The following is a 13,637-nucleotide window of genomic DNA, read 5'->3' as shown; positions in this document are numbered from 1 at the left end:
TTTGACTCAGAGAGCTTAATTTATCCCAGGTTCTACTACTGAAGCAAACAAAAATAAGGAGAGCAAAGTCGTGACATCATGATACAGTTACGTAGGAAAAAATAACTAAAAAAGTCAAGAAAAAAAAATTAAGAAGTAAAGCTAAAGAATTCAGTGCAATAGGTCAGCTTTCCTGCATGGTGAAGCCAGACATTCTCTTTCTGGCACATTTCTCAGACATGTTTTGTGTCACTTTTAGCTTTTATAATGCATTTTGGTAATAAAGCAACTACTGTAATGATTTGTAATTGATATGAAATACAGTTATTTGCACTAAATTTTGTTCAGATGTCACTATTTATGAAAGGATTCTCACTATGGCAACTTATAGCAATAAGGGTTAGAATAAGTGGGTGTTGCACAGCTTATTAAAAGCTTAAATAGTTTTTATTAAACACGATAACACAAAATCAATGAATGTTTCAGTTTTCAATTTGCTAAAACTCAGAATCAGATGAGAAATTAAGAAAATTCTGTTGGAATTTTGGATCATAAATCACCTTCATTCAATAATTTTCCTTTGGAATTTCTCACTAGCTATGAGAACGGGGAACCTCAGTGAGGTGTTTTGTTTTTTTTTTTTTTGCCTTGGCATTGCTCTGTTACTGTCACCGAGCGTAGCCATCTGGTGCTGTCTTTTCAAGGTTGGGTTATCCTGTAATTTGTACGTTCTCTCTCTCTCAATTAGCATACCATCCATATTATGTGAAGGAAATAGTGAAAAACGATTGCTTATGTAAATATCATAGGAAAAAAATGGTCATCTTAAAAGAAATTAGGTCTTGTGAACATAAAGGAAATGCTAAGTTGTTTCTCTTACACTTAAGGCTTTTTATTAAGACTCTACTGTAGTCTTTGGAAGTGTAATCACATTTTCTTTTTGTTAATTTGCAAGTATAATCAGGTCAACATAGTATGTTGTGCAAAAAAAAGCCTATGTTATCTTCTAAAATGTTCTAATGAGCTCAGCTAAATGTCATTTGCCTGCTTTTTGCAGACAGAGAAACTGAGGCAGAGGGGGGAAAAAAAATACTTGCCAAAACGTCCAGGATCATAATTTAGAAACTCTAAGCTCCCAGTCAGATTCAGCCAGTCTCCAATGACTCTCCAAATTTACACTAGATACATTCTAGGTTTTAAACTATATTGGCTATGGGTTATGCAGAAGACTTAGCTTTCCATTAAATATTTAAACAGTGCAATAGTGCTGGGCTAATCTTCTGTTGAGCCATTAGAATGTTCTTCAACTCAGGGATGGAATGTGTTGACTGTATAGGAGATCATACAATTCATACAGTTCATACAACTGAATTGGGTTTATTCACTATTCAAAGATGATATATTATGTTTAGAAAGGCAGCTGGTTCTACCAAATCAGTGCTCTCCCCCAAAGTGCTCACCAAACATTTATTTAAATACAAATAGTTAAAGGCTAGTCTGTTATACAGAGTTCAAAAGATCTTCAGTATGTTTTTTGGCCTATATTACTAATAAAAAAATAGGCATGTTTTTCTGCAATATTCTATTCTTTATTGGATTTTTACATCTTTGCGTGTCAAAGAATGTGTCTTAGGTTTTTACCTTCACCTAAATGTTTTTTAAGAGGATGTCTTCCTTCATTCATGTTGTGCTCGTGTCAAATTTAGTTCACAGAATTCTTTTTTATCAGGCTGGTATCCTTTTAATTGTGTAGGCATGTGGCTGAGCGCTTTATACATCTTCTTATGATAGACCTTTTCTGTTAGTTCATTGCCTGAAAATATTTCACTTGTTTCAACTAGCCAGAGTTTATTGCTGAGTCAGAGTATAAAAAGAAAAATGACACATTGGCATTTACAAAATCAATTATTCAGCAATTTTGTGGATGATGTTACATCCCAAATGAGAATCAAAGAAGCCTCGAGCATGTGAGTAGCTCTAAATTTACCTACTGTTCCTCCTTTTCAGATTTTCTGCAAACGTCAGTATGATGATGGCTTTTTCAAGGGTGATGTAAAGAACAAGGGAGATATCCATTAAAAATGCACTAAAATTAATGGTGTGTGATACCACTTTAAAAACTATAGGCTGTGCAAAATACTACAACAACAACAACAACAACAACAACAAAAATCACGGTGTAGATAAATTGTTGAGTGGCCAAAAACATTAAGCTTTGTATCAGGTGATTTTTAACATCAAACACATTTGAAATAGGTTAGGGTTCTCTTTCCTGCATTCCATGCAAGCTTGTAAGTGGGGGAATAAGATTGCTGTGTCATACAGTTGCTAAAGATTTTTAATTTAATAGTGTGTTTCTGTCCTAGGAAGAGGGCTAAGTAATTCTCTTTAAAAGGTTGTGCTTGTACTTGTTGTCGTTTTCACTTAGGACTTGCTTCTTTTCAGTAAATTTGTAAAACTGTCCCACTCAGACCTTCAGTGTTTCATGGAAAACACCCACGTTTGTTGCTTTTGATGCTAATTTACTTTTTCTATTAGTTTTGACTTTAATGTCTGTTTAAGGCTCTTGACTGCTTTTGCCTCAGATTTGTCAGGAGATTTCAGGAAGGAGACCTAAACCGTGTCCAACCCGAATTATAACGTTAAAGCCTGCTTGCACCTGAAGTGTTACGTTTGTCACAGCAGTTGTGCATGAAGAGCCTACCCCGTCAGCTCCTGCTTCTGTGGGTGGTTGCGTTGTCAGCGGGACTGTTCACGCGAGCGGTTATGTTTGTGAGCGTCAGCATGCTGGTTACATTAGAGGTCTACATCTCTTTCAGGGCATCATGAACGGTTATAAAAAATTATTTTGTTTACCTTCTGCATAAATCTTAATAGCATGATATACAGTGTACTGGTTGGTAATTGAGTTTTCATCTAATTTCTGTGCATTTTTCCCCTTTACGTGAAGACCTTACCTGTTTGGAGCAGGATGTTTTTCCATAAAAGCTCCATGGTGAGTTCCCAGTTCAAACCCAGCATGCCTATAATTCATTTGCTGTCCTCACTGAAAATAACTCTGTGCTTAGACTTTTTAATTTTGGATTTTTTTTTTTAATTTGTTTACTTGCATGGCTAATCCATAGGTGGAAGCACTGCATAATTTCACTTTTAAACTACGGATGCGTGTTCACCATCAAGCATTGTCAAAGAAATGCACTCACTCTTTTTTCTTTTTTACCTTTCAGAGGGCATTTAAGTTTTCAGTAGCAGAGAAGTTGAAAAAATAAATTATTTCCCAGTGGGCAAAAATGATCGCGGTATCTTTCCAAAACAAGCCTCTTTTTTTCTATATAGCTTCCTTTATTATTGTAGCACTAAGTTGCTTACAGACAAAACATCGATGATGACCTCTCGAAAATAAGCCAGATTAGCAGTGAGTAGACAGTAAAGTACCACAGTAAGAGAGGTGAAGCAAGTAAAATGAGCACTGCAAAATAAAAAAAGCTTATCACACTTGAGGAAAAAAAATAAACCACAGTTCTGTTAAAATCAGGATATTTGAAATAATAAGGGGGTTTGGTTTTAATATGTAAAATTGCAGCATATTATAAAAATACAGGCAGAAGAAAAACCAAGTTTTAACAAGTTTCCCTGTGTTGGAGCTTGGTTCAGTGTTCATACACTGCTACATAACCTCCAGTCACCTTTTTATAATGAGATGGGGGGTTAGGTGCTTGAAGTTTTAGGCAACGAGAATGGAAGAAGTCTGAACATCTTGCAACTTACTTAGAAAATTTAGAAACTTTCAGCTAGGAGTTTTGGGGGTTTGTTTTGGTTTTTAAGTTTAGCTAAGGATACTTACTAGCTTGTATCTACCAGTATCTGTTGGAATATTTGTATGTGGCTCTTGTTTCGACTACTAGAAGTTTGTTCCACATATATCACCCCCTTATGTCTCTGTCAAAATACTGTCTTCAGCAGAAAGAACCTCTTAAGTGCTTCGTTAGGATACAGAGTTCTTAAGAGAATGGCAGAGGGCAGCTGATGAGAGATACAGGAGCTATACCAAAGACAGGAAAAGTGAAGGCACTAAATATGACACTAAAGGGAAGAAGGTGACATTGCCTTATTCCTAGAGAATATCTGGTTACTGAAGTAGTCTTCCTAAGAACCATTTCCAAATGTAGTTTACAATGCACCTAAGTATTTCGTCTGATGGTGATCTAAGAACTGAAAAGGCTCTGGAAGAAGAGTTTTGAAAGTGGATTGTCTTAGCAAATGGATGTTTCGGTCACCCCCTGCGTGAAGCAGCAGAGACGCTTGTGAACCAGAAATTATTTTAGATTGAGGCAAGATTAAAAGGCCTAGATTAAAGAGGGGAATATATGAAATAGACTCAAAAATTGTTGCCTGTCTTCACAAGACTCTTTTGTGGTTTGTTTAATGCCAGTGCTAGCTTGAAAATATGGTCTTTACTAGCCTACAGAGAAATTAGGATAAAAAACACACTTTGGGAGGGGGAAGAAATCATGTTGTTTCCATTAAGGTCTTAATGAGACCTAAAATCATGTAAACAAAATGAATGGAGATTTGACAGCTTACTGCCTGGCGAATAAAGGAGCCTACCATTTCTTTTCTTGCTTTTTCTTGCTTTATTCATGATTTGACAACTGGAAACATGTCTTTGTTTTCTTGTTTTAGGCACAATGATAATTAAAATTTATGTCTTTTGAGACAGATAAGCTTTTTCAGTAATTTTATGTGTAATTGCAAATTTCATGCAGTATTTTTCTCCTGATACTTCTGTTGCTGCTTATATAGTCTAGATAAAACTTTTACCTTCAAAATCATAACATGTTTCCATTTCAGTGGGTTTAGCTGTGGAGTTGTGGATAAGTGCTTTCATTTTTATGAATCAGATGTATTTGAAGCCTGTTTGTTGGGAATATAAAACCAATGTGACTCTCAATCTTTGCAGACTCTTACTGAGTCTGAGATTGATAATATTTGAATTTGTAAAGTGGTTCCTTCATATCATATATATGCAATTTTTTTTTTTTTAGTCATGTCACTTGTTTGACTATGAACTTAGACAAATTTAAGAGCCAGCAGTATTTTATGAGACATAAAGCTCTTTGAGGAACGCTCCATCTCTGTACTGTGTAGCCTCTGGTTTTCATAGTTGCCTATGGTTTTCAAAATATTTTAATAATATTAATACTTATTGATTCTTTCTTATATAAAGTAGAAAAATAAATAATAACAAAAAATGAAAACTAGTTAAAATATTGTCATTAGTTATGATTTCTATAAAGAGCTAATACAATACATTTCCAGAGATTATGGCAGAGTTTGGTTCATTACAAAAGTCAACAGGTGGTAGCACTGAATTGTTTCAGTAGCTCTTAATCTTTTCTTACGGCATTGTCAACATGAAAGAACTTGCATGCTATTGCTGAGTCTCTTCGTTATTTTTTTTTTTTTAAGATCTGACAAAGTGATGTCTTAATTTTCTTCTTTAGTTTGCTCCCATCACTTTTTGTGCCATTTCATGGAAAATGGTCATGTATGTTTTTCATTGGACATGTATACATTTACATCTCAGTGCTTCTGCATTTAAAATGGAAATAATCCTCCAAAATTATGTTAGAGAAGTTAATTATTATCAACAACACAAATTTCCCTAAATATTGTGGTATTTAGCTGGAGTTTGGGATTAACTTGACTTTTAGTAGGTGACTTTGTCATTGACTTCAGCTGGGGTAGGTTAATGTCAACTGTTGGTAACTGAAATGATACGGACATGGTCTTCAGTTGAGGCACAGCTCTTACTAAATTTATAGCAGAACAAGAACTATGTAATTGAAAGGGGGTTTTGTTACTATTGTACTCCTGCTGTAGGTTTCTGCACAGATACAATTGGGATAAAAATACTGCTGTGTCTCATGGAATTCTTGTTACACAGAATGTAGTTACACAGTCGGGTAGACCCAGACAGGAAAAAGTACGCTGTCTTTTTATCCTCCTTATGTCTTAAATATAGTGCCGTTGTTTCTCAGTGTGGAAGATTGAAATGATAAGGGTGAATGTTTTGGTCCCATTATCTTAACTTTCTTGGTTTTAGTGTTGATTCCCAACAACCTGCACTTCTTCCTGCATCACAACCCCTTTCAGTAAAAATATGGTACAATCTTTTGAAAGTTAGTATATTGTGAAGATTCTTTTAAATTAACTGTTTTTAAAAGCGAGGCCAAATGTGCCTTAATTTTGGTTCTTGGAGTAATTTATGAAGTGCTGACAGGCTAAGAGCAAGTAAAGAGCAGGAGTTCAGAGCAGAAACAAGTCATTCACCACCTACCTTCAACATTATTGTTTTGTTATCATTTATAAAGCTGAGAGGGTGTTTGCATCTACATAATAATGAGGATTTATAGTTTCCAAGTTGTTAAAATATCACAATGACATGAAAATATATTTTTCTAATGGCATTACTGTTACTGAAAATAACTGGGCTTTTGAAGTTTACTGAAAGAAAGAAATTTGAGTTGGAATGTATTGATGAAAACTCAGGGATAAAGTAAAATGGTGGTAAAATGAAAGATTCCTTAGTTACAATAGTTTTCAGAATAGATTTGTTGGCATCTCGGCATTTTTTTCAGAAGTAGTCTAAACCAGTATGATGCACTAGTCATTTTTTTTTTTTGTTTGTCTTTATTTTTTAGCAGGACTAAGTTTAACCACATGAGTAATCATGTTTTACAAGGTCTGTTCTTTCTGTCTACAAAACATCATTCTTGAAGGGAAAATGTTTTGGCACTGAAACCAACACTTAAATGCATGCCTTGAAAGATGTACATCTTAAAGACATGGTGTAAATAGCTTAGACCATTTCCTCTAAGGTTGTTTATAACTGTATTTGGTTGAGCATTGGTCTTTGGGACGAAGAGTGTGGAGAACCCTGCAAAAATGTATTGTTAGAGTACCAGATTCCCTTCTGCTTAAAGGCTTGAAGAAATGGTTGAAGTCAATTATGCCTCTGTAGAAGTTTACTCCAGTTTGTAGTTGAGAATAGCATTTACTCCCAGGTTTTTTTCCATTTTAAATTGTTTAATAACCTCAGATCGTGTTGAGTAAAACCCCAGAATATTAAGAATATTAGGATAGTATAGAAAGATTCTCTTTTCAAGAGTCTATAAGAGGCAGTGAATACGGCTGAGTCATACCTGTACTCGTAGTTTGCTTTGATGGGTAACCCTGTCCTTCTGAACAATCTTGTTCTATATTACAAACAATGATTTATTGATTGAAGTATAGCTCAGTAAGTAACAAGACTCTAATTAGCGCATACATGTACATTTTCATTTCTGAAGGAATATTAGTGTATGAATATTTGGAAGGTGAGGGCTAAAAATACGTATCAATACACAGTTTGTTACAGAACTGGTTAAAAATACTGTTTCTGTGACATGACTATTTCAACATGAAAGAAATCTATTCTGAATTTTTCTGAGCAGCTAATAAATACTTAATATGTTAATATCAATTTAAATATTCTAATATAGATCCTGAAGTGCCACTGCAAGCAGGGTAATATATTTATAGTCAGGAACTTTTTGGAACACAGATTTCTGACCCAGTAATCTGTAGCTGTAGTTTTAACAGTTGGATATTAAGTGCTTTGTGGTGGTTCAATATCAGAGTTACCGACTATAAATTGCAATTGCTCTTTTGGGACGTTCTAGATTCTCCCGCATGTACGAGAGTTTCAAGTCTGATCTAAGTCCATGAAAGTTTGTCTGAGTCTTTCCATTGACTCTGGTCAGTGTGATGGAATTCCTTTTGAAAGGTCTTTTTTTTTTTTTTTTTTTTTTTCTTTTAAATGAAACGTGTGACCATAGGCTTGCCGTGTGTGTGATTTATGGCAGGTAGCTCAGCCCCTCTGCTTCAGTGAGTCCATCTGTAAAACTGGTAGAGTAATACTGCACAAGGTGTTGGGAAGCTCAGTTACACTTTCTGTAAATTCCTTTCAGAAACATGGCTGAAAATAAAGTGCGAGTGCAAACAATTAGTCTTTTCTCCCATTTTCATAAATTACCTAATTTCTGGTATGCTATACAAAGTGTTTGCTGCTTTAGGTGAATTCAAGTTGAAAGCAATTTTAAGTGTTTCAAGTTGCGTGACAGTAACGATGGAGGCTATATGTTTTTAACCATATGCCATATTTTCCACGTGTCACTTAGTACAGCTAGTTGTTGGAAGGAAATTGAGTGTTTGAGATCAGTGCAAGTTTTGCCATTTATTTCAGTGAGATCAGGACTGAGCTGTAAGGGACCAAGACATAGGTCTTTGGAGAGGTGCATTCTCTGCAGCCAGCTGCAGGAGTTGTAGAGAAGCCCAACTTCTCTACAAAAATTTTAGTTTAACTTGCTTTTCTTGTGTTATTTTTACATTATGTTGATTCATAATCTGTTCTTGCTTTAATATCCCTTTTGGTTCATTCTGTTGAACCACTTCACCTGTATACAAGTAATTTGTCGTTAACAAAAAATATGGTAGTATGAATTAAATGCCATTATAATTATGCATAGTGTTTGAATTGCTTTCTGCTGCTTTAAAATACTTTTCTGCTGCTTAATTCCATCATAATACTGCAATAATTGTGTACATATGTATGTACATACATATATGCACACACACCCTTCTTAGAATTGAAGATCATAACTTAAAAATGACCAAGTTAATGTGGTGCAGTCACAGGCTGATATAATGTGGAACAAGAAATTAATAGAAGAAAAAAGGAAAGGAGAGGTCACAAGAGAAGGGAGCAGTGAAATTGAGTACAGAGAGAAATATAAAATAATCCAATTAAAAAGACTGGAAAAAAGGGAACGTGGAGAAGGAGGAATCCTGTGTGAACTTCTCAAACAGCTTTTCTCCTAAGGAAAGGGTGAAATCCTGGTTTAACGAATTGAGGAAATGGGCAATGCTCTGAAAGTAGTTTTGAGTTTATACAAAGCATAATGTTACATATCTTCAGATTCCTGTAATGAGGAACACTAAATGATGTTTCAATGAAACATAATTATAAACCGCTGTATCTGCTACATGTACATTGTGGTGTTTCGCAGGAGAATGTATCTTAATCTCTTTTTACATGACATAATTACTGATTTGTTTTAACACATAGCTCATGAGTGTGTGCGTTGTTTCCCTTTCCTTGTATCCTCCGCATGTTGTTCCCTCTTACCCTTTTGCCCATGTCACATATATCCTGGTGGTTTCAATCACATCAGGACTGCGCTGAGTTACAACCGATCAGCCATCAATGTTAGCATTATTTGTAAGAAAATATCAACTGTCTAGAATGACCGACCCAGAATCTGTATTTTCATTCCCAAAGGACTTATGATTACAAATGTTTGTATTCACTTCAGAAGTTGTTTCTATTGAATGCAAATATTCAATATTGGGTCTTTTAAACAGTGCAACCAATTCTCCATTATGAGCCAGTGCTGTTCTTCAAGTTAATGAGTTCAGCGTTCAAGGGGAATTTGGGATCTATTATCGAGAAACACCAAGGATCTGTAAATCCTGCTAAATCTTATGGGAACTGCAGATATTCACCACTTCTGAATTAATATCTTAGAATGACTATTAAGCAAGGGACTTCTTAATTTTTGAGAATTAACTGTCAAAATTTTATTTTGTTCTTTCTTTAAGCAAATCTAAACCAGCTCCACAGATTTCACCCAGTAAGTCTGTGGGAGGAGAGTTTTGTGTCGCTGCAGTCTTTGGATCATCAAGGTCATGGTTTGCAAACAATCCTGGTCTGAAAAGAGAAAAAGGTTGGTGTATTACAAAAATAGGACCTGCATTTAAATTTAAATTCTCTATTTTATTTTCTCATTTTGTGATAACTTTTGAGCAGATGGTGCTTATCTGTAGATTTTGTTCCTTAAACTCAGTGACAATGGAGATTTTTTGGGAACATGGTTGGGGTGCTTTTGGTAAATAGGACAATTTAAAAGAAATTTTAATTAGTGAAATAAATCATTGATCTTGTATTATGATATAATGACAGAAAACAAACTTTGATAGTTCAATCCAAAGATACTGTGTGAAGTTTCACTGAAAAAGCTGTGAGGTAAAGGTGAGACACCTTTGCTAAAGCAAAGACATACAGACATATGTTTGGCAATGTGTAATTACCTGAACACACCTTGGTGAGAAACTCTGTTGCACCTTCTTTTATATGAGATATTCGTATTTTTTTGAAACAAGGGGGAAATTGTGTGCTTTGTACAATTTTCTCTTTGTCTCTCCAGCCCTTTCCCTTCTAATTCACATTCTTGACTGCAAGCATATAAAGGCAAGGGTCTTGAAAGAATAAATAGTCTACTATTTCTGTAAGCGTTTTTTCTGTTTCTGCTGTGCTATTGCAATAAGATTTTCTTTCTTCTTGCAAACAGATCAGTCAAAACAGTTTGTAGTGGAGTCGTTGTATATTGTCAGTTGTTACGGTAGCCTGGTGGAGCACGTATTGGAACCACGTCCGCTCAGCACTGCTCCGAAGATTAGTGATGACACACCTTTGGAAATGATGACATGCCCAAGAGCCAGCTGGACTTTGGTTAGGTAGCTCATTCGTTTTACTTTTTCTTCTTTTTGTCCACAAAATGATCGTGAGCTTTTTTTTGGAAGGGGTGAATGAACTGCATCATGATTTTCACCCATGTTTTTATCTTTAAGAGTCTTAAAGATAAACTTTAAGTTTTCCATTGAAAGAGAGGACTCTTGATAGCAAATTCAAGCCTACCTTTTTGTATAGTTCTGTTAGTTCTTACATGTCTGAATGGGAGCTAACCATTTAAATACTTCTATAGGTGTGGAGCTACATGAACATGTTAAGAGATCAGTAGAGATCCTTATCAGTTAGTGATTTTAAATGATCAGATTGTAATTTAGCTTTTTATATAAGGACTAGAAACAATTATTTAAATAGTGTTAAAGTACAGAATTCTGCCATGAGACATGAGTGAGGTTTCCACAATGAAGCATTGCAAAGAATTAGGTGAGTTATCCTGTAAGTAGCTGAAGGTAGCATTTCTTAAGACAGTTGAAATTATTCCTGACATGTGGAAGAAAGTAAACAAAAATTGATGAGAAAGTGTTGTCAGTGCTTTTGACGTTTTAAAATATTTTTCTATCGATTTTTCTTGTCTCCTATATTCCTTAGTGCTGCTTATGGCTGGACTAGATTGATCAATACTTGATTTACCAAGCTACTTAGGAATGGCCCACCCTAATTAAAATTACAACACAGACTTCTAGACCATTATTGTTGAAATGAGTAGGTTGTAATGGAATTGAAAATTCTAATTGGATCAATAGTCCATAACTTTACACAGCTTTATTTTCACAGTTTGTAAATGCTCAATGACTTTACAGTATCAAAGCAATGCTAGTTAACAGAACAAAAAAGTTCCCCAGCTTCTGTTGTGTGTTTATATAACGTCAGCATGACATACAATGGTCCTAAATGTATTTACCAACTTAATCTAAACCGCCTTCATCATTTTTTTGCGCAATACATGCTGCAGTCAACAAACAAGTATTGTCTTTGCCTCACAATCTGCGTGATTTGGTCATGCTGCTCAACTGCCTGTGGTGTATTGCAGTGTTTGAACAAGCTAATTTAAATAATTACAAACATTTTGTGAGCTTGTATAGATAATTACATGTGATGACAGAAACACTGATTTACATTCTCTGTATTAGCTTAAAAATTAATAGTCTTGTGTTTTACCTCAGAACTCCTCAGTGGAATGAACTCCAACCACCATTTAATGCAAACCATCCACTGCTCCTGGCTGCAGATGCCGTACAGTACTACCAGTATCTTCTTGCTGGCTGTAAGTAGCTGACAACTTTCTGTCTTGTCTTATGTGCACGTTTTAAGCCGAGTGTGACTTTCTGAGTTGGTTTTTCAACCTGCATTTATTTCAGTACATGTTCTACCCCAGAACAGGGCTTCTTGTAACCAACCATATTAGTAATGGTAGAGGTAGCGAATATGGTTTCTTTCTGATACAAATCAAAGTTGTGAGGCTATCATATAGCCAAAATGTGAGCACTTGGCAGGCCTTGCAAGTGTGACCCACTAGATCCCCTAAAGTCTTCAGGGTTTCTTCACCTCATTTCTTCTCATACTTTTAGCCATTTCCTCTTGTGAATTCAATACTCAGTGACAAGTGAGTGCATCTGCATTTTCCTTCTCCCCTGGAATTCCTGATTGCTGGGCTACTTCCAGCCAGAGTCTCAGACAGCTGCTTCCCTCGGGAGCCTTGGCATCGCTTCCAGGGACAGCTGCCCACCTGCCTTGTCCTGTGTCTTATCCAGCCACGTCGTTCGCAGGGAGCCAATATGCATGGCATTGCATATTCAGAAACATTTAAAATATCTGTATCTGGAGATATATGGTATATGTATATTTTATATATATATAAACCCATGTATTTTATATTGGTTTTACAGATAAATGAGTATTTATGTTATTTTTTTATTTTGACAATTAAAAAAAGAGAAGAATATTAACAGTGAGTAGCAAGTCTCTCTTTTTTTATCTAGGGTGTAGTCAAGATCAAAGTGATACAACAGTCAGTTTCACAAGAGACCAACTCTTGGCATATGTAAAGGTAGTCATGGGGAAACTAGACCCTCTGCACAGTTGTCAGTGCAGCTAACGCCAGCATGTTATGTGACACAGCCATTTTAAAATGCAGAAAGTGGACATCTGGGCCAACAGGCAGTATGTCTGAATGTGACTGGTAAAAGCGACATTGGCGCCAGATTAGATCTGTTGCTTCTACCTGTTCATCTGTTGCACGTGCTCCGAGCTCAAAATGTTGTGGAAACCTACAAGGTTAGGGTCTTCCTTTTTCCGTACTGCACAGAAAAAGGAAGAAAACTCAAAAGGTAGAAAAGAATATGAAAAAGTAATTAATAGCGCACAACACTGTGTTAGATGTGCCTTTTGGCTAGAATTTTTTTCTAGATTCCTGCATTATTTTACTTTCACTTATAGGTATTTGAGTTCTGCTTTGAGATAAAAGGTCGTTGCAAGGATGTTATTTTGGTTGTATAATATTTTACTATACAAATACAGATCGCTATTTTCAAATGAGTATGTCTGAAATTAGGTGTGCAAGCCTATACTTAAATTTTCACACAAATATTTTGAAGCACTGAGTACAATCAGGTCAACAAATATATTTGTAATGTATATCAAAGCCTTTAATAGACACTATTAACTATAGAGCATAGGTCTAATTTCATATTGTAGTTTAAGGTAACTGCTGCCACATAGTCTGCTTATGTTGCCGATAATTCATTTTGATATTTATATTTTTATCCATTGCTTATGCACCTGTTGCTGATGATGGCATTAAATAACTTTTATGATAAGGAGATAAAAAGGCAAACAGGCTCATTCACAGAAACTGCAGTGTTTCAGTAAGTCATGTTTAGCTAGACATGTTTGCAAGAAAAAACATAATCTGTTTCCAGCCACCAAGGAGGTAGAGTTAAGACCCTTTCCCAGCACTTTTCCTTTAATATATATCCTCTTGGCCTGTTGGTAGTTAAAATATCTGTGTTAGACAAAGTATTAGGATAAA

The 13,637-nt window shown here is 35.4% G+C and overlaps 1 protein-coding gene across 8 annotated transcripts in view; it reads left to right on the top strand.

Annotated features, from left to right (window-relative positions):
* BCAS3 (BCAS3 microtubule associated cell migration factor) overlaps positions 1 to 13,637 on the top strand; it is a 376,438-nt gene that overhangs the window by 144,205 nt on the left and 218,596 nt on the right. For 6 of the 8 annotated variants that reach the window (XR_012996666.1, XM_076354321.1, XM_076354319.1 and 3 more), the window contains exons 17-20: positions 2,930 to 2,974; positions 9,682 to 9,806; positions 10,431 to 10,596; positions 11,773 to 11,873. Coding sequence is in view for 7 of the 8 variants with exons in the window: in XM_076354321.1 (XP_076210436.1) it covers positions 2,930 to 2,974; positions 9,682 to 9,806; positions 10,431 to 10,596; positions 11,773 to 11,873 (437 nt within the window). In the remaining variant the exon portion in view is untranslated. The remainder of the gene's footprint in view (positions 1 to 2,929; positions 2,975 to 9,681; positions 9,807 to 10,430; positions 10,597 to 11,772; positions 11,874 to 13,637) is intronic. The other 2 variants (XM_076354322.1, XM_076354320.1) reach the window with 1 other exon arrangement.

Source organism: Aptenodytes patagonicus, chromosome 17, assembly GCF_965638725.1.
Source record: "Aptenodytes patagonicus chromosome 17, bAptPat1.pri.cur, whole genome shotgun sequence".
Classification (NCBI taxonomy): Eukaryota; Metazoa; Chordata; class Aves; order Sphenisciformes; family Spheniscidae; genus Aptenodytes; species Aptenodytes patagonicus.
Note: the sequence above shows the minus strand (reverse complement) of the source record. Positions and strands in the feature narration are given on the sequence as shown.